Source organism: Camelus ferus, chromosome X (genome assembly GCF_009834535.1).
Source record: "Camelus ferus isolate YT-003-E chromosome X, BCGSAC_Cfer_1.0, whole genome shotgun sequence".
Lineage (NCBI taxonomy): Eukaryota > Metazoa > Chordata > Mammalia > Artiodactyla > Camelidae > Camelus > Camelus ferus.
In genome coordinates, this window is record NC_045732.1 from 77,182,080 (window position 1) to 77,206,120 (window position 24,041).

Genomic DNA, 24,041 nt, shown 5'->3' on the forward strand with positions numbered 1-24,041 from the left:
CTCTCGGCAAGGAAGATGATTGGATCAGAAGAGCACGTGAGCAGGTGGTTTGTTACTGTAACAATAGGCCGTGAGCAGTAAGGACTTGAGGTCCTAAGGCTTGGCGCCTCCAAAGCAAAAGACACGCCCACTGGCCTCCTACCGGTAAAGTGGCTTCCGTACAAGGCAACGGGGTTGGAGGGGTTGCAGATGGAGAACCCACTGTAGCTAATTGGTCCAGTTTTTCTTATACTTTGTTTTCTACTGTGATGGATAATGTCATAAAGCTATTCCGTATATTTACTGATTTCTTGTCTAGTATCAATTGCTGAGGCAGAAGTGTTAAAATCAACTATACTTGTGGAAACATCTCTCTCTTTATTTTATCTATTTTCATTTCATATATTTTAAGGTCTGTTAGGTGCAAGTAGACCTGAATTGGATGCATTCCTGGTTAATTAACCTTTTATCATTATTACCTTTTATCTTCACATGAATGTAAGAACCTCTCTGCCACATAGATTCATTTCCCCTCTACCCCATCCTTTATGCTGTAGTTGCCACATGTCTAAATATATTATAAAACCTACAATATACTATTATAACTTTTACTTTAAATAGTCATCTGTATTATAAAAAAATTAAGAGCAAATACCTCTTCTTTAATGTTTACCCACACATTTACCATTTCTGGTGTTCTTCATCTCTACCAAAGTTCAAAGTTTCTCTCTTGTGTTTCTTCAGATTGAAAGACCTCCTTTAGCATTTCTTTTAGTGCAGGTCTCTTGGTGAATTGTCTTAGCTTTCATCTATCCCAAAAGGTCCTTATTTTACCTTCATTCTGGGAGGATCTTTTCCCTGACTACAGAGTTCTGAGTTGAAAGTTATTTTTCTGTTGTTCTTCAGCACTTTAAAATGTTGTTCCACTGTCTCCTGGTTTCCATTGTTTCTGAGGAGAACTCAGTGGATTTTCTTATTAATGTTCTCCCATATGTAGTGCTTCATCTAACTCTGACTGCTCTCAAGACTTTCTCTCTATCCTGTGTTTTCAGTAGTTTGACGGTAATGGGTCTACATGTGCTTTTTCTTTGTATTTATCCTCCTTGGGGTTCACAGAGCTTGTGAAATTTGTAAATTATGTCTTATGTCTACCTCCAGATTTTAAAGATGTCAGTCATTATTTCTTCAAGTTGTTTTTCTTCCCTGTTCTCTCTCCTCCTTCCTGGGATCCCAAATACATATGCATTAGACCTTTTTATATTGTCTCACAGCTCACTGAGGTTCTGTTTTTTGTTTTTTTGTTTTTGTTTTTTTGGTTTGGTTTGGTTTTGAAAAGGTTTTTTTCCTGTCATTTTCTTAGAATGTATCATTTCTATCTTTCAACAAGTAACATGAAGCCTCTAAATATTCATGACTATTAAACACTAACATTAAAAGAAGGATGGAGTAAGAGGAACCAATAAAGGACTGTGTAAAGAGCCGCACTGAAGTTAGTGAGCAGACACACTTCACTGGCCACTCCCCCTCCCAAGTGTAGACCCGGGATGGGGGACGGGGGGGGGGCACAGCCACTAGTGGAGGTGGGCATTGGTTGGCGAGGTGCAGCCTGGCTGGAGGTCGGCCTCAGGCTGCTGGAAGGTGAGCCTTCCCTTCCACCAGGCCATCCTGGCTGCATAGCTCTTTCAGACCACTGCTGGCTGCCCTCCCCACAGCCATTCTCCTTCTTCCATTTCATTCAGGTGTCCATTCCCCCCCCCCCAGTGTGGCTTGAGGTATGGCAACCCCCATCCCCAAATCCAGAGGCAGATCTGATGGGTCCCAGTCCCCCAGCCCCCACACACATGACATCCCTAGGGCAGCTGTTAGAGATCTGGGCAGCGCCTGGACCAAATGGCCCAGTCAGGCACCAGCGAAGGAGTCACTTTCTGTCCGAGCAGCAGGGCTCCTCTTTCCCTGAAGAGGTTCAAGGAGGCAAGTGGTCCCCGTTGCCAATGACAGACTTTTCCCAGCCCCCAAGGGGCAGGCTGACACCAGAGCCAAGACTTGAGGGTAGAAAGAGGCTGGGTCCTGGGTGCAGTCTGGGGCTTTGTAGCACTTTGGGGTACATGGCGGGGCAGTAAAGGGACAGTTGTGGTCATACTGGGAGAGTCAATTTTTGGGACAGTGGTGGCCACACTGAGGAGGGACAGCAGAGGGACAGTGGTGTCTTCTGTCTGGGAAATACAGGTGTCAGAGTGGCAGCTGCAGCCGTCAGAGAAGCTCCAGTTCCAGCCGAGCTCCAGGCCCACAAACATCAAAATGGCCTGCTCTGAGGGGAGGGTCTTGCTCCCTACTGGCACCCAAGTCCGGTTTTGTTGCCCCCACCAGCCTCACCACGAGACCCCCATCCAGCCTCCGGGGCCCCAGGGGTCTGAGGACTGGCCCCACGTGTGACATGACACCTTGCATCCTGTGAGCCACTCAAGGCTCTGACCCTTGCGCAGGGTCAAGGAGCAGCCCTGGTGACCTAGAGCGCTGATTGCCTCAAGCGTGCCCAGCCCCTACACACCCCAGGGCCGCTGTCTCCCAGGACCACACCTTGGACTACCCCCTCCTCCACCCATCAGCTCCACTCCATCCACACCACCTTCCCGGCAGAGAACCAGCTCACCTCACACGCTGTCAGGCCTGGTCTCTGTCTGTCACCCAATTAGTGACAGGGGCTGAGAGGACCCCACCCTAGACCACCTTCCTCCCTGGATGGGCTGCCAGAGCCTGTCAGCCACAGCGTAGCCACTGCTGGCTTGGACTCCCCCCTTGGGCCCCTTCCCCAGGCCCCTTCCCCATGGGAGTCTGAGGGACTTGCTGCAGGGTGGCCGAATCGGGGCTTGTTGCCCTTGGGGCATAATCCTCACCGCAGCAGGTGAGGCCACCTCTTTCGGAGAAGGTTCCAGGCCCCCCTGGTCACAATAAGGGGAAGCAGACAGAGGAGAGGGAGAGGGCTGGACCTGCATAGACCGCTGTGGGAGCTGCCTGGTGCATACACAGATTTTCGTTCGATTACTCTCCCTTGGCTGGGCATGTGTTCGAAATCTTCATAATAAAAAAACCGAAAATCTTCTAGAAGGGAAATTTATCTCCTGCTACCTGCTGAGAGCATGCAGCCATTCCACACTGCACTGGATGCCGGGATGTACTCCCCAAGCCCCTGTCTCAGCCTCAGGCTCTCATTTCCCTCCTTCCATGAAGGTTGGATGCCAAGGCTCTCTGAGAACTGACCAAGGCCAAAGGAGCCGCCTTATCCAAAGTTGCCCCCTGCCCACCTCCAATTACTAATTGTGAAGGTGGGTGCAAAGGCCCAGCCCTCTTTTGGCTCAGGCTGTTCCCTCTGGAGTAGATGCAATACGTTACCACAAACCAGGCAGCTTAAAACAACAGGAACTGGGGGAGGGTGTAGCTCAAGTGGTAGAGTACATGCTTAGCATGCATGAGGCCCTGGGTTCAATCCCCATTACCTCCTCTAAAAATAAATAAGCCTAATTACTTCCTCCCCCAAGAAAAATTTCTTAAAAATCAAAATAACAGAAATTTATTCTCTCATGGTTCTGGAGGCCAGAAGCCCAAAGTCAAGGTGTCAGCAGGGCTGTGCTCTCTCCAAACGCCCTCTAGGGGAGGACCCCTCCTTGCCTCTATGATTTCGTAGGGCTCCAGGCACTCCTGGGCTTGTGGCCATATCCTTCCCATCAACCCTCCCGTCTCTCCTGTCTCTTGCCTTTATCTTCCTGTGGCCTCTTTCCCCTCTATGTCTGTGTCTCTCCTCTTCTGCCTCTTAGAAGGACACTTATTACTGGATTTAGGGCTCACCTGGATAATTCAGAAGGACCTCATGTTAGGATTCTTAATTTCATCACATCTGCAAATATCCTTTGGCCAGGAAAGTTCCCATGCACAGGTTCTGGGAGTTACGGGTGCACATATCTTTTGAGGGGCCACCATTCACTCCACTACATCTGTTAAGCACAGGCCCAGGCGTGTCTAGCCATACTTCTGGTTAGAGACAAGATTGGTCATCAGGGCCTTCACAACCAAAGGCCACAGGGGACCTCCCCGCCTCTGCTCCAGGGAAGGACCCCTGAAGCTGTGCTGCACTTGCCCCCACCCCGGAGATCCCTGCTCCCTGAGGCCAGAAGCACCCTGAGCTGGTGTCCCAGCTTTCCCCTGAAGCCAGGCGTGGGCAGCTGCTGCCCTGGGAGCATGGGCATGGGGAGGGCTTCTCACTGCAGGCCTGCGCTCTCCTGGCCGGGGCCTGGAGCCGTTTGAAGAGAAGATGCCAGAGATCTGGTTGTGTCAGGAAAGGTACAGCTCAGGGGCAGAGGAGGTGCCCACCTCAAGCACAGCAGGGACCGGGAGGGGTGGGACAGGCGGTCCCGCGGGTTTTTTCCTTGTTGCTTTTCCTCCACGGCCTTTTTAACTTAACTTTGGGAGGAACTCATCATTGTCAGTGGTGCATTTGTGCAGAGTAGGCCCTGTATTTCAACCCCAGTCCTGCCATGTGGACGGTGACCTGTGGGAAAATGGAGACCCCAATGCCCACCTTAAAGACCAGTTTGATGGTCACATGGGGCGGGGTCCCAATGCACCGGGTATCTCTTCTCTTTCTCCATCTGTCTGCACACGGCCTTCCTCCAAATCCCCCTTCACTGCTCCCTACTTTCTCATCTTTGCCCTCCTGGCTCAAGCTGGTTGGTCCCTTACGGGGGGGGGGGGGGGGGATTGGCTGGGTGCTGGCTGCCCCGTAGGGATCCGGTGGGTCCCAGATGGATGGTCGGATGAATGGATGGACGTAAAGTAAAGCCTCAGTGGAAGTGCTCTGCCAACGTTGTCCCTTTCCTGTCCCCTTGGGGCACTGCGGTGAACTGGCTCCTGCGACCCCAGCCCTCGAGGCAGCCCAGATGGAGAGCGGAAGTGCCTCGGGGTACGCAGGGAGCTAGGCCAGAAACCCCGTTGGGCGCGCCGGGGCGGGCACCGGGCAGGGCCTCCGTACCGCCGCGCTGCGCATGCTCCGTGCCCCCCCCCTCCCCGCGCCCCGTTCCCACGCCACCGCCGCCCCAGCCCCGCCCTCGCCCCGGCCCGGCTCGTCGGCGCTGGACAGACAGACGGCCGCGCAGAACGCGTCTCCGGAGCGGCGCCCGGGGACGAGATCGAGACCCAGCCGGGAGCCCCACCGCCTTCCGGGGGCGCTGCCCTGGAAGGCTTCTCGGAGGCGGCGGCCTTGACCGCGGGCCTGCCAGGGGGGTGGGTTGGGGAGGAGGGAAGGACAGCCCCGAGGCCCGCGAGCCCCATCTCCGCAGGTGGCGAGAGGGTGAGGGAGCTGCGGCGGCAACAGCCTGGACGCCCTGGGAGGTGGCGAGCACGAGAGCTGCCAACCGGCCCTCGGGGCTGCCCCTCCCTGGGCGCCGGGGAAAGGCAGCCCATATTTCCCAGTTTCTCTCCTCCGAGTGAGGTTCGCTGCAGACTCTGGGGCTGGCGAGAGAGCATCCCGTCGCCCAGCCACTTGGTAAGTTTGGGTTTTGCGGTTCTGCATGAGGTCACGGCACTCCTGCCCAGGGGCACCTGGCGAAGCGTCCGCGGGCGTGGGCCCTGAGGGTCCCAGTACGAGACCCTGCGGCTGTCAGGGGTGGGGATTTGGGCCCCTTGGGGGTGCGGGGGTGCTGGCGGGACGAGCACGCCAGAAGGCACCAAAAGGGTTAGATGGAAAGACCCCAGGAGCAAGAGAGGGAGTGAGCTGGGCTGAGCGGAAAAGTGTGCGGGATGGCCACGCAGGGCCAGTTCTGACAGCCCTCCGATTCAACAGATAGCTGCCAAGCACCTCTGTGGGCCAGGCCGCCACGGGCATCGGAGATTTATTAGGGAACAAAACAGCCAAACCCCGCTCCCGCGTCCAATTCTAGTGGTAGAGCACAGGTAATAAACAGTAAGCGCTTTCAATTAAGAATTATCCTGTATGGTAAACAGTGGTAAATGCCATGGGGAAAACAGAGCAGAAGGGAGTGGAGGGGTTGGACTGCAGGTTTAAGAACTGAGGTTAGAAGGCGACATTTCTCAAAAACTTGAAGGAGGTGAGAGAGCCTTCCTGGCAGAGGGAATGGCCAGCACCAAGGCCAGTGTGGCCGGAGGAGAGGGAGGAGGTGAGATGGGCACCCCAGGAAGGGCTGTGAGCGGGGGAGAACCCCGTTAGGAGGTGGCCTCTTTCTCTCCAGGTTAGCCTCCATTCCCGCCCCAGAGCAGGGCCTGGAGACGCCAGTGGCAGGGTGGCTCCTTGGAGGGTTTTGCTGGGCCAGACAGCACGGAGGGCCCTGGGATGACCTGTGACAGCGCCCAGAGCAGACCTCGGCTCTGAGCTGAGGCTGGACTCCCTGGGCACTGGGTCCTTGGGCCTTTCCAGAAGGTGACAGGTGACACAGGGAAGCCTGTGGCAGCTGAGAGGAGGCAGCTGGGGATTTGAGTTGCCAAACCCCAGAGGAAGTTCCACCAGGAAGGGAGAAGCCCGACCCTGGTGGTCCTGCGTGTCCCTCTTGGTGGGCGAGAGAGCCCCAGTTCCTGATCCAGCGTGAGTGGGCTGGCTAAATGCCTTCCCTGTTGTTTATTTGTTTGTTTTCTGTTTTCTTTTTCTGGGGAAATAGCCCCATCTCGTGGTCTTCCGAAGACATCAGCACTGAAGCCCACTGGAGGCTTCTCCCTTTGTGGGGGCCACACTGCTCTCCCCAGGCTGCTCCCCACCTCCCCCTGGGGCCTCCCCACAGACGCAGCCGCACCTCGGCCAGGCTCAGCGAGCGGGATGGGAGTCTGCTCCCTTCCCTGGGGTGGAACAGCCCAGGGGTAGGCACCCGGTTCCCCAGGGTGAAGGAGGCTCCCCAGGTTCTTGCCCCAAGTGTGGCAATCTGATGGACTCTTGTCTGCCCTGTGTGCCCAGTGTCCTGTTTCAGGGAAACCTGAGCTTCGGGGCCTGGAATCATCCCGCAACCTCTCCTCTGCTCTGGAGGCCCACCGAGGTCAAAGGGGTCTTAGGAGAAGCCACTCTCCAGTTCTGCAGGCTCCTTCCATAGTCTTCCTTGCATTCTTGCTCGGGAGTGTCGCCCTGTTTCCACCTGGGGGCTGCCTGGCATTAGGGTTTGGGAGGGCTTGTCATGTGTCATTCCAGGATTTGAAATTATGCTGACGTCGGGCAGTAGGTCTGAAGGATGGACACTGCTGTGTGTGACCATTCACGTGGCTGGTGCCTCCAATGGGCCTTATGGTTTGAACTTCAACGTTGGTCTCTGTCTGCGGGTGAAAACTGTCCGTGATGTTTCTCTCAGGCGGTCACCGCTCAACAGTGTCTTCTCTCTTGAGGGCTTGCTCCCCAGCATGTCTTGGTGTGGGGGATTAGACAGAACGCCTTTTCCTTTCAACTTTTCTGTGTTGTCCAAAATGGATGGTGACCTGGCAGTACAGTCATGATAGGAAAAAAATAAGCTTGTGATGTGTTTCCAAACAATTTGCTGTTTGTCTGAAAACCCTTGCTATTAACAGTATTCTCGGCGCTCCCCATACCTTTAACTTGTGCAGGTCTCCCAGTGACTGACGGTGTGTCCCAGTGAAACCTAGGTGCCCTGTGGACATCAGAACGATGACTTGGCAGCAATATTAAGTATATTTGCAAAGTTGTGCGACCATCACCACGATCTATTTCCAAAACATTTTTATCACCCAGAAAAGAAACCCCATCCTCATGAAGCCCCAACTCGACCCAACTCCAGCCCCTGGCACCCACCAATCTGCTCTCTGAATCTCTGGGGCTGTCCCTAGTTGTCTGGAACCTGGACCTGGACTGGGAGACCCCGATAAGAGGGGAATGGGGGTAATGGCCCCAGAGGGAGGGGCCCTCATAAGGGAGATGGGTGGGGTGGGGGCTTAGCAAACTGCCTTAGAAGGGCCAAAAAGAAGAGTTTTTAATCATAACTTCAAAACCAGGTCAAGAAAGCTCTTGTGAAATATTATATTACATCATGTAAATAGAATCATACAGTATGTGGCCTTTCATGTCTGTACCTGGCTTTTTTCCCTTAGCATCCGGTCCCCAGGTTCATCCACATGGTAGCGTAGACCAGTATTTCATTCCTCTTTGTGGCCAAATGATATTCTGTCATGTGTCTAGACTGTGGCTTGTTATCCATTCTTCAGTTGATGGACATGTAGGTTGTTTCCACCTTTTGGCAACTGTGAATTGTGCTGCAGTTGATTAACACGGGTGGACACGTTTTTGCCAGAACACCTGTTTTCAGTGCATATACCCAGGAGTGAAACTGCTGGGTCATAGAATAACTATGTTTCCTGACTAAGGAACCACCAGACTATTTTAAACCCTTCTCACTCTGAACACTGTCAAGCAGACAGACAGGTGCAGAGAATAGTCCAGCCACGCCCAGGGGCCCTCCCGCCCGGGTTCGCAGTGGCCTCCTGTTCCCGTTTGCCTTATTTGCTTGTTTCTCTCTCTCTCCCTCTCTCTCCTTCTCGCTTTCTTTTGTTTTGTTGAAATATTTTAAAGTAACTTCAGGCACCATTTTCTCTGCAAAGAGTTCAACGCGTGTCTCTTGAGAAGGACACTTCTTCCCTGACCCGGCGCCACTACCCGTTCCACACATGGGCAGCAGTGGCCCTGCTGCCACCCTTCTAGCACTCCCCAATGCCTTTGACCCCTCTTTTGTTCACACCAGCATCTCACTGAGGATTCCCCTTCCACTTGGCTGTTGGCCCCTTAAATTTCTTTTTATCTGGAACAGTCTCCCTCCTCAGCCTCCTCTTTTCCCCGTGACACTGATTTACAGAGGAGACCAGGGAACAGCCCACCTTCAGGATAAGGCTGGTTGCTTCCTTGTCGTGTCTTTAACTGGTCCCTCTGTCCCCCAAGTCCTCTATAAACTGGAAGTTGGGTCCCAAGGCTGTAGTAGAGACAGGTCAGGCTCTGGCAAGAGCCCCCCTGGGCATCATCACAGTGGGGACACCCCACGTCTGCCTCACCATCAGGCCCGCTTCCTCTCGTGGCCGGCAGTAAGCCAAGAAGGTGTTTTGACATCACGTGGATGGTCTTTCTCCCTCGGCCTTTCACCTAATGGCTTTAGCATCCATTTGGCCTTAAGGGACTCTTTCTCTCTGATGAGTATAAACTTCTTCACCAGACATGCATTTGTCTATTTATTCTGCTAAGGCACTGGCAGGGGAGTGGAGGGGCAACAGCAGAGCCACTGCTGCCCATGTGTTGAATGGAGCTGTTAAGTGACAGCTCATCATGGTGACAAGGGAATTTCTGGATATGTAAATTGCTCCGGGACCTCACCCCTTCACCCCCTCTCCTGCTGTGGTGCCCACGTGTCAGAAGCACCCCCACTCCCATGTCGTGGTCTCCAGTGGGCGGAGATAACATCCTTGGAGCAAGTTCTCTTTTTGCAGCCCTGTCTTCTGGCATCAAGAACGGATGCAGAGAAATCTGATTCTGTCCACTTTGTCAGTGACGTGCTCTTCCTGCCTGAGAGAGCAGAAGGAAATGAGAAACAGCCTCTCGAGAGCCTGGCTCGGCGGGCCTAGCACGGGGAGAGGGTGTATATTTGTCCAGTGGGCCCTGCATGGCAAGGAGAGGGGACAGAAGCTCAGCTAGGCAGAGTGTTATGGGCTGCATTGTGTCCCCCCCTCAAAAGATAAGCTAAAGTCCTGTCCCCCAACATCTGGGAATGGGACCTTATCTGGATGATGTCACACTTAGCGGGTAGACTCAGCTCACCCCTGGCTCTTCCCACCCCCTTAGCGTCTCCGTGGCCCTGTGATGGCAGCCGTGCTCCTGAAGGCCAGACCCAAGGTGAGTGGGGCTTCCTGATGGCGGGCATGCCCTCCCAGCAGCCGACCCGCCTACCACCTCCTCTGGCCCCAGCCGAGCTCTCTGGGCACCCCCTGATCCACGTGTCAGTGCCGCCAGCTCACCCTGGGGCCCGCAGGGGTGAACGCCACAGGAATGGCTCATTTTAGGTGCCAGTATCTTTTGAAGACGTGTCCGTGTACTTCACCAAGACAGAATGGAAGCTCCTGGATTTCCGACAGAGGGTGCTCTACAAGCGGGTGATGCTAGAGAACTACCGCCACTTGGTGTCACTGGGTAAGGACCCCCCACACCCAGTCCCCCACTCTGTCTCTGAGCTCAGTTTATTTCCGAGTCTCTTTGCTCATTGGTTACTGTGAGTCCGTGGGACCCGTAATCCGTTGTAGCCCTGCCTTCACCTCAGTAGCACAGTTTTGAGCTACATGGTCTGGGCCTGTGGGTGTGTTAGGAAAATGTGTAGGCCCCCGTCACACTTATTTTGCATATAAAATCACGGGTAAACTAAACCTCTTCCACTCGAAAGATAGATGCAAGTTATCCTCGAATATTTATATGCACTCATTTATACTTAATTCATTTTTGCCAAGGCTGCCTGTTCCATTCATCTCACGGTATAGAGTCCAGCAGCATTTTCCCTTGCATCAAGTCACAAAGGGCCCAGAGCACAGAGGCCCAGGACTTGGTTTCCCCGTCTGCAGAAGTGGGAATGAGCTGGAGTCGGCTGCCCCACTGCACCCTGCCACCTTCGGGCTTGGAGGGGACCCATTCTCTCCAATTCTTCTTTTCGACTCTGCAGATCTCACCTGCAGTCATCTAGTCATCTAGTGTTTTAGGTAAATGCGTGGGCTCCTTCCTCTAGGTTCTTTCTGACCCTCACCAGGTAGATCTGGGGTTCCCAGGGGAGGTCTAGAAACCTCCACGGAGTTTGGTGTAAGGAACAGAGACACCTGTTCTGTTGGATGGTGAGACACGTGTTGTGGCTTTCAGGGCATAGGCAGCCCTTCAGCTCTGTGGCTTCTGATGCTCCCTGGGGCCTTGTACCCTGTGGGCACCTGCTCCAGCCCTTCCTCTGTCCTTTAGGGTTTCCCCACAGATCCCCCTCTTCCCACCAGCCTGCCGCCCTTCCTTCAGGCCAAATAATAACATCCTTTATCCTCTTGGGCCAAACCACCACATACTTAATACTTGCCACGCACACCTGGCCCCTGTACACTCAGAGCCCCTTGCTTCCTTAGAGGGACTCTGCCCTTCTGGACTTTCCCAGTGGCACTCTCTAGAGAGTTCTTCATTCTCTGTTCCTGAAGAGACTAAGGCTGGGCTGAGTTCAGGAGTGACTCATCTGCTTCATTTCCTTGGACAGGGTTTTCATCCTCCAAGCCTCACCTGGTCTCCCAGCTAGAGCGAGGGGAGGGGCCCTGGGTAGCAGACGTCCACAGGATGGGGGCCGTCACAGGGATGCAGACAGGTGAGTGAGGGGCGCTCTGCCGGCTTGCCTGAGTCATTTGCAAAGAGCAGCGGCCAGTGGAGGGTGGCATGGCCAATTTGGGTGGGACATTCTCTCTCATGGTAGATTGAAATCTCCCAGGGGGTCCTGTGTCGAGGTACCAGGTGAAGGGAGCATGTGCTGCTATCTCACACCAGCTCTGCTATTTCCAGCACATTCCCACCTCTTCCCCTCCTGCCCTCCTGTCTGCTGACGATGATACTCAACTCCTGATGCATCTCTTTCCATCCTTGGAATGAGAGAGCTGGGGTTGGGGGGCAGGCAGTGACACTGGTTGGTGCTCCCTGTCTTTACAGGTGACAGGATAAAGAACAAGACGTCGATGTCAAAGCAGAAAGATTGTCCAAAAGAACTCGCAGGGGCCCGTCTCCAGGGTGGCAACAAGGGCCAGGTAGCTGGGCCGTCAGAGGAGACACTTGATCACAGACGGAAACACGCTTGTGGTTCAGAGACAGGTTCTGGCAGGGGTGACCATCCCCGGGAGAAAGGCCAAGGCAGCTCCTGGGGTGACGGAAGAGAGACACCAAGAAGCAGCCATGGTGGCAGGCAGGATTCCGTTCTAAGGCAGCAGGGCTCCAAAGGCGCCGACAAGCGGTTCCTGTGTCAGCAGTGCGGGAAATCCTTCAGCCGGAGCTCCAACCTCATCAAGCACCGGATCATCCACAGCGGTGAGAAGCCCTACGAGTGTGGCGAGTGTGGGAAACTCTTCCGGCGCAGCTTCGCGCTCCTGGAGCATCAGCGCATCCACAGCGGCGAGAAGCCCTACGCGTGCGGCGAGTGCGGGAAGACCTTCACGCGCAGCTCCAACCTCATCAAGCACCAAATCATCCACAGCGGCGAGAAGCCCTACGAGTGTGGCGAGTGCGGGAAACTCTTCCGGCGTAGCTTCGCGCTCCTGGAGCACCAGCGCATCCACAGTGGCGAGCGGCCCTACGCGTGCAGCGAGTGCGGGAAGGCCTTCAGCAGGAGCTCCAACCTTATCGAGCACCAGCGCACCCACAGTGGCGAGAAGCCCTACACGTGCAGCCAGTGTCCAAAAGCCTTCAAGGGCATCTCCCAGCTCATTCACCACCAGCGCATCCACAGCGGGGAGAAGCCGTTTGAGTGCAAGGAGTGCGGGAAGACCTTCCGGGGGCGCTCGGGCCTCAGCCAGCACCGGCGGGTGCACAGCGGGGAGAAGCCCTACGAGTGCAGTGAGTGCGGGAAGACCTTCAGCAGGCGATCCAACCTCTTCAAGCACCAGGCTGTGCACAGTGAGGAGAGGCCCTACGAATGTCTAGAGTGCGGGAAGATGTTCCGCAACAGCTCGGTCCTCCAGGAGCATCGGAGCACCCACAGCGGCCAGGGGCCGCGCGCGGGCAGCGACTGCAGCAAGGCCTTCAAGGGGAAGTTGCCGAAAACTCGCAGTGGAAGAAAGCTCTCGGAGGGGAGCGGCTTGGAAAAGGCGCCGGCCTCCTTGGGCCTCGGAAGACCCGCTGCAGAGCCCCGCCCCGAGGACGAGAAACACTGGTCAGACTCCGAGGGCGCGGCTGTCCCCAGTGCAGACTGATGGGCTGCTCCGCGGGAGGGCCAGGTTCAAACCGAGGGGCCTCCCGCCCCCTTCCATTGGCTAGTTGGTGATGCAATTGAGGCACAGGGACTGGTCCTGGTGCGCGCGCTTGCGCGTGTATTCCACGTGGGAGCTGCTGAAAGTGCTCTTGCCCCACGCGCGTGGGGACCGCCCGCTGGGGGTGGGAGGGAGCCCAGTCTGGGAGCGCGCCTTGACTTGGGGAAGAGTGGTCCATCTCCTCTCGTGGGGTTGTTCGCTTCACCCCAAGATTTGTGAGTGTTTCCAGGTAGAAGACACTGAAAGCACTTTAATTCTTTAAGAGCCTATAGATGGAAGAGACCAGAGGGACTTCAGAATTGAGGGCTCTACAATTCGACTGTGACTTGACTGTGACATCACCTAAAATTCATCAAGAAATGATCTGGAGAAGGACTCGGGCAGCTGTGCTCACTCGTGGACTGCTTGCTTGCACTGGTCTTGTCAGCCCGCAGGGAGTGGTGTCTCCCTGGAAGGAGGGCACGTGACCCCCTACTATTGCGTGCAGCAGTGGTCCATTCGTTTTCCAGGCCATTCATCCTTGTGCCTGAAAGCCTCCACCTTCCTTGGGCGTCCCCAGCTGCTTCTTGGAGGAGCAGCACCTGGGCCCCATCTTCTCAGAGCTCTAGGAAGTTCTAGGGGATGGTTAGCCTGGGCCCTGAGGAGAGAATGAGGCCTGGGGACTCTTGCCTTCTCCTTCCCAAGAGGAACCCGTTGGCTCTGGACCCGCACAGGAGTGGGCTCCAGGCCAGACGTGGAAGCCTGGCAACACCTGCCTCCAGCTGCCCCGCTGCCTTTGGTCCCCTCCATGCCCACCGGGCTGGGGGCTCTCTGCTGCCTTCAGACCCTGTCTGCAGAGGCCACGCCCCTCTCTGCCTGTCCCCACCACCCTCAGTGCCTCCAGCTTCAAACTTAGCTGCTCCCCCTCTGGCAGCCGCCCCTTGTGGCTGGTGCCTTCAGGAGGGAAGCAGGACCCATTAGAAATTTGCCCAGAGCGGAGGCGCAGTGGTTTTTGTGCCTCAGCTCTGTCTGTCATGTGACATTTCTGAACCCATCAGAGGTTCTGTCGCTTCGAATGTTTTTGCATGCAGGGATAATACAAGTTGAAGATAGAGATGTTTGCCATATGAGAGTGTCAGGGAACCACTCCTGAAATGAGAGTCCCCCAACCCTCCGAGAAGGCCTCAGGCAGGAGAAGGGAGGCCTTTCCAGGTCCAACACCCTGCAGCGGGCTGCAGGCCAGCCCCTCTTCTCACGCCTCCCCCCACCCCCGAGCCCCAGGTAGACAGCGTGGGCCCTTACAAACTTCACTGTAAGCAAAGGGAGACTCGCCAGCAGACAGCTGATGCTGGGGGTGGGGCGTGCGGGCTGGCAACGTCTGGCAAGCTCCGTCCTGCTCCACCCACGCCGTCCCCAGAGCTGGGACCAAGGGTTTTGCCCCTTGCTGTTCTCAGTCCAGCGTCCTGGTTGGCTCTCCAGCTCCTTCGAGCCCTCCTCACTGCCTAGGACTCTGGCTCTGTCTTCCGGACAGCCCCCGGGCAGGCAGGTGGCAGGTGTGCTGCAGGCCTCCTGCTGGGCACAGACAGGGTGGGTCAGAGACCATCTAGAGAGGGTGGAAGACTCTGAAATACAGGGTTCCTTCTGCGCCTGCTGCTTGGAGCTCGAGCTGCTTGGATAACTCCAAAAGAGAGATAGAGATTAGATATAGTTATAGAAGTTATATATAGAGGTGGGGGGAGAGAAATGATTTTACGCACCTGTGACTCATGGGAAATTCTAGAGTTGTTGCAACTCGCTCTTATTTTATAGCTTCCTTCTGCTCTGTGTGACCCGTGCGTCTTTGAGCCCAGTCCTCTGTGCTTAATGAATACTTGGGAAGTCACTACTGCCCCCGAGCGCATTGCACTCAGGTCTAGGCCATAGTCAGCTCCAGCCTTACCTGAATATCTGCAACTTTGCGTTTTCCAGTAGAAGGAGAAGTAGTAGGAACAGTGCCTTTGGGATCCATGGCGAGGTCCCTGGGAAGCACATGCTTACTGAAGCACAGACACTCTTTGCTAAGGCAGCAGGAGACAGCCCCACGCAGGGCAGGGGACAGTGGCCAGAGCCATGCACTTGGGCTGCAGTCTCATTTTTGCTCAGCCGTGGCCTGCAGGGGGTTTGGGCAGCAGTTGGTGCACAATGGGACCTGGGAAGAGCGCAGATCTGTGGACTCCGATGTCTGTTTCCATTGCTCTAGTAAGTGAAAGACTTCGCTCCTGCAGGCTAGTCAGTAACCAACTTTTAATAAAGAGTGGTATCTTCCCAATATAACGTCATCCCATTGGTTCTACTGGATAAGCTAACTTGATTCTTTACCGTGAGCTCCTTTTTTTCACCTTGGGACACACACCCAAAGATGACCAGATGGGGGAGGGGAGGAGTAATGTCCAGGTGTTTTCAGAAGAAAGGGCATTTGCCGGAGAGATGTCTGGCACTTGTGCTCTGGTTTTGGGGTGTCCTGAAAAGATCCGGAATCCCCCAGTGCTCACCTAGATAAGTGACTTTTCTAATAGTAATGTATCTTTTGTTTGTCGATTCTTGGTCTAATTTCACTCTTCTTTGTTAGATTTTCGCTCTAAAGCAATTTTGAGTGTCATTTTCTTCTAGATCATGTGTGCAACAGGAACTGAATGGGTATGGCATGAAATACAAGTCAAGAGAGTGTCCGGAAGAATGCTTGTGTAGTTCCTTCCCCAGTGCCTTGAAATCGGGCTCCACCACTGGCTTTTCTGATGGACTGCTGGAGTGTAAAAGCTGAAACTACTGGGGGACATCCTGCCTGCTTTCCAGGCTCCATTCCCCCCAGCAACTTCCCTGGATGTCAGCCCCTTCACACCGCTGGACTGGCCTCCTGCCCCAGAGACGATCCTGCAAGAGACTGGATCAGCCCGTATGTAGCACCTTATTTGCCGTTTGAAACTTTGGCCACTTTTCTAAAGCTGTTTACATGCCATGACAGTATCTCCATGTAATGAGTAAACTGTCCTGACCCAATTCATCTACTTTGCATGCAAACAAATAAGGAAGGTCTGAGTGTTGACCTTGGAATGAGCCTTCTGGCGGAGACGGCCTCTCCTGATGGTTTGAAGTAACCAGCCAGCAGTTGGGTGGAAAGTGTCAGGGAAGGTTGCACACCCAGATGGTGGGGGCACGCCAAGAGGGTATGTCTGGGTGCCCTGTGGCCCCTGCGAAGGTGAGGTGGGAACTTGGGAGTCGAGCTGCACAGGGATCGAGCCACCCAAGGCTGCTGGGACACCATGACTCCGAGACCTGGGAGGCAGAGTGCCACATCGGACCTCTGAAAACCACAGTCTGGATGGCGTCTTAGAACCTTTGCTTAGATGCCTGCAAGACTTGCTTTGTTTTGTGAAGCTGCCACGTGCCTTAAACAAAGAAATACGTAAGGGCTGTGCTTTCCAGGGAAGGAAAAAGCAGGCCTGTGAAGGGGGCTCTTGGAGGATTCTGTTACCATCGTCCCTGAACATCCTTAGCTTCTAAGGATGCCCCAGACAGAGGCAACTCTTCGTGAACCATTCAGGAAGGGCCAGGACCCTTCACTCCCTTCCTCAGCGGGGAAGTGGGTGGACTACATGGCCAGCTTTCAGTTAGAGATGCTAAGTCTACACCTTGTTAGGTAGCAAAGTGTGACAAGCAGTGCCTCAAGGCCAGGGAAGGAGTAAGGACTGGGTGAACTCTCAAGACAGGAAGTAGAGGTCAAGGGGCTCCTGGGGGGTGGAAGGAAGAACAGGGGGCATGTGGTGCATTGAGGAATCCGAGAACGACAGAGGACTGTCTGTAGGGAAGTCGTGGGGTAAAAAGTCATTAGAACCAGGGTTCAGAGAGCCAGGGATGCCAGACAAAGACGTTTGGTCTCTAGCTGGTTCCTGAAGAGGAGCATTTTTTAAAATACAGAAATATTGTAAGATCAAGGAAGAGAAGTCGATGCAAATGACAACTGTTGGAGTGTGTGAATTTACACATAGATGGCCACCAAGTTTCCACACCGTAGCCATCTAGAGCGTTCTGATGCTTGTAGGTGTTGACCTGTGGGAATGGGTGACAGCAGTCCGCCACCCAGGATACTTTGACACGAGCAGCCTTAACTGACGTTCTTGGGAACTCCCACTCACCCTGGTACTTACCTAAACCATCTGGTTTCCTCTTATGCTACCACCAGTGTGTCTGTGACTTCAGTCTTTTTGAAGACTGCTGATTCTTCATCTTCCTTGACAGCCTTATAAAGGTATAATTTCCACACAAGAAACTGCACATACTTAAAGTGTACAATTGGATGAGTTTTGACGGGCATCCACCTCTAAAACCATCACAGCAATGGACATGGTGAACATACATCCATCGCCCCCGGAAGTTACCTTGTCCCGCCAGCGATCCCTCCTCCCTGCCCCCTCCTCCCCCACACCCCAACAGCCACTGCTGACTGTAAGTGAGTCTGTGTTCCCTAGAACTCTGTGTAAATGGAGTCCTGCAGTGCGCACTCTTTCCCCGGCCGCGCACTCAGTGGCATGCTTTTGATGTTCACCCAAGTTGTCGTGTGCATATTGAGCCTTCATTTTCTCTTGCTGAGGACTATTCCATCGTCTGGATGGACCACAATACCTGTTGAAGACCTGTTTGTGGACATTTGGGTTGTTTCCAGTTGGGGGCTGTGACAAATAAAGCTGCTATGAACATTCGTGTGCAGGTTTTTGTGTGGATAGATGTCTTCCTTTTTCCTGGGTCTCTGGCTAAGAGTGGGATGGCCAGGTCATGTACTCTATGTTGAACTATTTGAGGACCTGAAAACCTGTTTTCTGAAGCATTTGCACCATTTTACATTCCCCCCAGCAGGGTATGAGGGGGGTCCAATTTTCCACATCCTCCCCAACACATGTTCTTGTCCATAGTTTTGATTCCAGCCATCCTGGTGGGCGTGAAGCAGGATCTCATCATGGCTGTGATTTGCACTTCCCTGAGGATGAATGATGTTGAGCACCTTTTCATGTCCTTGTCAGCCGTTCATACATCTTCCACTTTTTAACTGGGTTGTCTTATTGTTTAGTTATGAGAGTTCTAGATACAAGTCCTTTGTCAGATACATGTTTTGAGAATATTTACTTCCAGAGTCTGGCTTGCCTGTCCATTTTTACATCTGTTTTTTGATAAGCACAAGTGGTTTTATCTCGATGAAGTCCAATTGATGGATTTTTAAATTTTATACTTTGAACTCTTCATCTCAGAGTTAAGAAATCTTTGCAAAACTCGAGTCACTAAGATTTCCCTTTCTGTCTTCTCATAAAAGTTGCATAGTCTTAGCTTCTACGTTTACCTGACATGAACCACTGGAGTTAATTTTTGTGTCTGATGTGAGGCGAATTCCGAGTTCATTTTTTTCCTATAGTCATATCCAGCTTTCCCAGAATCGTCTGTTGACAAGACAATCTTTCCCTCGGCACCTTTGCTGCCCGTCAGTCGGCCACGCACGTGAGTCTGCTTCTAGGCTCCTGCTGCTTCTCCCCCAGTCGGCTTGTCCGCCTTTCTGCCAATGTCACACTTGATCTCTGTGACTTTGTAATAAGTCTTGAAATCGGGGAGCCTGAGTTCTCTGGTGTGGTTCTTTTTCAAAATCATTTTGTCTATCCTAAGTGTGTCACGTTTCCATATGAGTTTTAGAATTCTTTGGCAGTTTGTATGGAGGAAAAAAAAGCCTGCTGGGACTTTTGATTGGGACCGCATTGAATCTATCAATCATTTGGGGGGAGTAGTGACATCTGAACAATATTGAGCCTTTCAGTCCATGAACATAGCTCTTCATTTGGGGGGCCTTCTCTAATTCCTCTCAGTGATGGGTTGTGGATTCAGTGTCCAGACCTGGCACATGTTTTGTCAGATTTATCACTACAGGCAATTATTGATCTCAAGGTTATTGTTTGTTGAAACATCCTCGGTAACCTGGCATTCTTGGGTAGTCACTCCTTCCTTCCACAGACACACATCGGACATATGGCCATGTGTTGGGATGTGAGGATGAGGGAGATGCATCCATGATCAGGAGTGAGCATATGATTGTTCCTTTGACGTCTTTGTTTACCCGGCCCACATTTGGTAATGGCCTAAACCACAATACAACGCAGAGCACCCATGTTCATGGCTATAAGAACTTAACCACTATTCCAAAAACTTTTTAAAACTTTTTAAAACTTTTTCTGGCAAAATCTTCTAACAGAAAAACAGAATCAAACCAAAACGAGTCAGATTTCAATTAATTTTTGGTCTTTTTCCAGTGAACGTATTCCTCACTTAATACATAATACACTTTCCTTCCCTAGTCTGGCTAATTAAGTGGGGACAAGGTGAAAGGAGGGAGAGGAAGCCAGATGGGCAGAGAAGGGATGGGGAGAGAAGGACAAAACTGGGAAGACGAAAGGACAGTTGAGAGGCAGAGTAGCCCTGCAGTGATTGAACACTTAAGGAGAAAACAGCTTGGTTATCACCTCAGATTACAGGAGTGGCACAGAGGAACAAATAAACATAGTGTACCAGGAAAGTGGCCACAAGTAATAGGAAACCTGACTGTGGTGGATAAATAATTAGAGGTTTAATTTTCTCACCTGAGGATTCTTACAGCATCCCTCTAATTAGCTTAGCATTTCCTCATGATCACGATGATGGCTGCTGAAGTTCCAGCCATCACATATGCATTCGGGAATAGGAGGCGGGAGGGCCAAGGACAACAGCGTCTCTCCCCTTTTATGAAGAAAGCAACAATTTGCCCAGAAACTTGCCCAGGAGACTTCTATATAGGTCTCAACCAGTAGTGGATTGCATGGGCACTCATAGCTGGAAGAGAGGCTGAGAAAGTAGGGCACAGGATTGTCATGACTTGTCAACTGAGGCTGAGCCCACTAAAGCCCTGGAAAAAATTGGAGTCTTATCCCCAGGGGAAAATGTTGGAATGGATATTGTGCGGTGTTATCAATTGAATTGTGTCCCCCACCAAAAGACGTGTTGAAGTCCTAACTCACAGTACCTCAGAAGGTGAGCTTGTTTGAAAGATGTAACTAGTTAAGAGGACTCCACTGGACTGGCAGGGGGTGGAGGCCTTCATCCAGTATAACTGGCCCCTCCCCAGGTGCCCAGGCTCTGCACCTTCATGTGCACACTCTCACCACTGAGATGGGTACCATCCTGACCCCTGTTTATAGCAAGGAAACTGAGGCTGAGAGACAGGAAGGAACTGTCCAAGGTCTCACTGCTGGACAGTGACAGATTCTTGCCCAGATTCTGAGACCCCAGCATCATAGCTCTTTCTGCTCCACCAACTGTGTCCCCCAAACTAGAGGGAATTCAGCTGGCTTTCCCACTGGTGCATGATCCCTTACACTTGCCATAGCTGAAGATAAAATCACATCAAAGTAGACTTAATTTTCTGAAAGGTATTTTACAAAAGAAAAACACTGTTGAGTCCTGTTTTATGAAATTAAAAAAAAAAGTTTGACTTAAAAAAAAATAACCACCAAACCTTCGAGTCAGTCCAGGGTCTCAGCTGGTCAGACTCTCCTGCAAGCCGGGGACTGGGGCCCGGGAGTAGTGCCAGCAGCACTTTCCTCCGTCAGATGCCGAGTGCCTCAGTTCCTTCCTTATAATAAAGGTGAGAAAAGCCTTCTTCAGTTCAGTGAACAGACTCACCCTGGGAGAGTTCTCTGGGCCAGGCCCTGGGCTGGGTTCTGGGCCCAGCAGTGAGTGAGGAGCCTCCTCCTCTGTATGTATCTCTCCTTGTCTGTCCCTTATAAGGACACCTGTCAGTGGATTTAGGGCCCATGCAGGTCATCCAGGATGACCTCATCTCCAGATTTTCAATGTTATTATATCTGCAGAGACCCTTTCTCCAAATAAGGTCACATTCCCAGGGCCCAGGGAGGTAACGTGCTGATCACAGAGCTGAGGAACAGGGAGGGTTGGGGCGGCGCCCAGGCTCCCCCACAGCCAAGTCTGTGCACGTCACCAAGACCCGAGGCTCTTTCCCTCCCGACAGTTGGGTCCCTCTCCCTTCCCCACCCGCCCCTCTGCCACGGGGCCAGGGCCAGAGGAGCACACAGAGGGGAAAGGGCAGCGATTCCTTGCTCTCTCTCCTTTTTGTCCACGAGCAGGATGTCCAGGGGATGTTCAGGTTCTCCACCTGAGGCGCCCTGCTGGGCAGGTGAAATACACTACTTCTTTGAGCCGCCAGGGTCAGAGTGAGTGAGTGAGCAGAGGTTTCTAGCCTTCTACTGGCCAGCCTGATCCCAGATTGCTGGACCTCCAGCTTTCCTGCCTCCTCCCACATCCTTCTGCCTGTTCCGCTGGCCCTCCTTCCCAGCCACCGTCATCGGCCCCCCATCCCATAGCACAGCCGAGGTGGATGGGGTCCACTTACCACTTCGGGTGACAATGCCACGTTAGACCTTCCTAAAAAGGTCCCATCCCAGGAAGCCTTACCTGCAGGCTCGCCAAGAGCACTTCCCTTCCCAAGAATCCTAGTTTTGCTTGGCTTGGTGGTAGTGAAAAGAGGCGGATAGGTGACAGGGAAGCCGTCTGGAGCGGGGACAATCCACCTGGGGCCTGTGAGAGGCCACGTGTGGGGTGTGCACAGGACACTGAGCCCTTCGCCCAGCAGAGAGTTGCCTGAGTGATGGAGAGTCCAGGCAACTCACAGGACATCCGAGTCCTAAAGGGCAGCCTCTGAGAATCCACAGGGACATTGTGCAGCCTTCAGTGGGAGCTCACCCTTCACTGGCCCAAGAACCTGAGCACCGGCTCAGCGATGCAGGAGCATTTCCGGCAGTGGAGAGACCGTGGGAAAGCTGCAGCCCAGCTGTTGGAAGGAGACCTTTCTCCCATCCCTTTCTTTAGAGCACTTGGGTGAGAAACTGCCCCTTTGTGAATCCCTGCTCTGGCCCTTTGAGATGTATGTAAATCTTTGTCAACCTAAATAAGCCTCCTGCCAGACTTACAGCCCAGGAAGGTTCTTTTTAAGGGCCCCAGAGTCAACTTTTTGAAATGCAAACCTCCAGGAAGGGACCCTAGCTCCCGCTGCAGGCAGAGAGAAAGCTTTCATTGTCTTGAGGATAAAGGCAATTCACAAACACAGATGGCCACCCTGATTAGCCGGTGAATTTGCCATGAGCTCGTTCATGAGCTCAAGTGGGTGATCTTGGGAAGTCCTGCCTTCCCAGCAGGCCAAGGTTTCCTTCTGGCTTCGCAATCTCATGACGACGGCCTGAGATGGGCATGAAGGGCAGATGGGTTCAGAGCTTATTCAATAGTGAAGCTGTTTGCTTTCTGGCCCACTTTGCGGAGAGGACTCCAGAGTGGCAGCGTCCAGGGGGAGAGGGAGGTCATGGATCTGTCCTACTTAAGAGACCCCAGCTGCTGGGTTAATTCTGTGCAGGTTTTTGTGTACCAATTATATACCTCGATAAAGTTGAGGAAAATAAAAGTAAATTTGAAAATAAATTTTAAATAAAAGAGAGGTCCTTGGGATGCTAACCAGGAGACAATAAAGAAGGAGTAGGGTCAGGATGGAAACAAGATAACACGTCATTGAACACCCTCTGAGAGAACAAAGGCCCTCCCCACCCATCTACACAGTAGGTGGGCTCACCAAGCTTCAAGACCCAGGCATGCCCTAATGAACATTCTGGAGATCCCAGGAAGACAAGAACATCTTGGAAGATTCTGAACAAAAGGAACCAGCCATAGCTAAAATGGATCATCGACTGAAAACAAAGCACAGCGTAAAAGTTTAGAATTGTTTTCTTTGGGGACGTTACTATACTCCGGGATACAGCCTCTCACATCAAAAGCTTACTGCTAATCATGAAAACCAGACCTCTCAAGTTAATGAATTTAGTGCTTCTCTATGTATGGGAAGACACAAGAGCCTGGGCTCATTGAAATCATTCCTTTGATACAAATCTTAGCTCTCTAGGGCCAGTATCCTGTTCTTCTCCATCCTGAATCCCCTCAGGGCGCACTTGGCTAGGCCAAGTTTCCCAGTTTGGGGTCAAACATCAGTCTAGATATCACTGTGAAGGGATAGAGTCTGAGACCTCGAGATTTCCCCTTCCTCACCAGCATTTAGTATGGTCGATCTTTTGTATTTTCACATTCTGATAGATGCTGAAAGTTTGGGAATTTTGAGAGTGGGTTGTTAAACACCAGCATTATTAAAAATTAAATTATATAAAGTTCCACTTAAATTATGTCTTCTTTCACCACATTTCACGGTTATTTATGTCTTGTATCAGTTTGCTGGGAATCAATGTGACAGTGTGCTGCTCAGAATCTCTTCAGTGGTGCCACATGAACTTGGCCTGGTGGAAGTATTTGCCCCACAGGAATCAGCACAGCCTAAAAACCAGAGCTTGATCTGTTACTGTTCACTTGATTGTATAGATTTGAGTCTAGTAATTACAATGTGAATAGCAAAAAACAAAAAAGGAAAAACTTTTCCAACATCAAAAACTATTATCTGATTCGGCAGAGAATTTGCTCATGCCACCAATGAGCGTGTGAGGCGCCCTTGTCGTTTCACGTCCGTCTTCCTCGGTGAGGTAAGTGAAAACGCCAACCAGCGCTTATGTAGCGACCACACTCAGTCACAGGGTGCAATTTTGGGTCAGGTACCGATATGAGAGTTTGGCAAAAGTCAACTGAAAGGATTTTGTGAGAATCAACTGGCTGTATGGAATTTATAAACAGTGTATCATATATTTTAATGTATATTGTGTATATACTTCAGATTTTACTGGCAAATTGTCTGCTCACATCCTTTACATCAATAAAATTCATAATAAACTTACATACGTCTGTATGTGTCTCTGTGTATGTGCATATATATCCAAAGAGAGAGAGAGAGAAATAGACACACACACACAGAGACAGGTTTGCATTATTATTTTCCTGGAAAGCCACCGTCGCCGTTTATCAGGATATCACTGCTTTCGGGCAGCAGGGCAGGCCCCAGACTGTCTACCTGGCACAGAAGGTACAAAGCTTGGCCA

The 24,041-nt window shown here is 52.4% G+C and overlaps 1 protein-coding gene across 2 annotated transcripts; it reads left to right on the forward strand.

The window, feature by feature from the left end:
• Positions 1-5,056: 5,056 nt before the first annotated feature.
• ZFP92 (ZFP92 zinc finger protein) lies at positions 5,057-17,700 on the forward strand. 2 transcript variants are annotated; one of them, XM_032474962.1, is made up of 5 exons: positions 5,057-5,515; positions 9,800-9,850; positions 10,018-10,144; positions 11,229-11,333; positions 11,669-17,700. In XM_032474962.1, the coding sequence occupies exons 2-5, from the start codon at positions 9,818-9,820 to the stop codon at positions 12,919-12,921; spliced, it is 1,518 nt and encodes a 505-aa protein (XP_032330853.1). In that variant the 5' UTR covers positions 5,057-5,515; positions 9,800-9,817; the 3' UTR covers positions 12,922-17,700. The 2 variants fall into 2 exon arrangements, with proteins under 2 accessions (XP_032330853.1, XP_032330854.1); XM_032474963.1 differs by lacking the exons at positions 5,057-5,515; positions 9,800-9,850 and adding an exon at positions 10,456-10,701.
• Positions 17,701-24,041: the final 6,341 nt, after the last annotated feature.

Excerpts from the sequence above, each read along its gene's own strand:
- ZFP92 (XM_032474962.1), top strand. The coding sequence starts at position 9,818 with ATGGCAGCCGTGCTCCTGAAGGCCAGACCCAAG. Across the intron at positions 9,851-10,017 it reads TCCTGAAGGCCAGACCCAAG|GTGCCAGTATCTTTTGAAGA; the intron begins GTGAGTGGGGCT and ends GGCTCATTTTAG. Across the intron at positions 10,145-11,228 it reads CCGCCACTTGGTGTCACTGG|GGTTTTCATCCTCCAAGCCT; the intron begins GTAAGGACCCCC and ends TTCCTTGGACAG.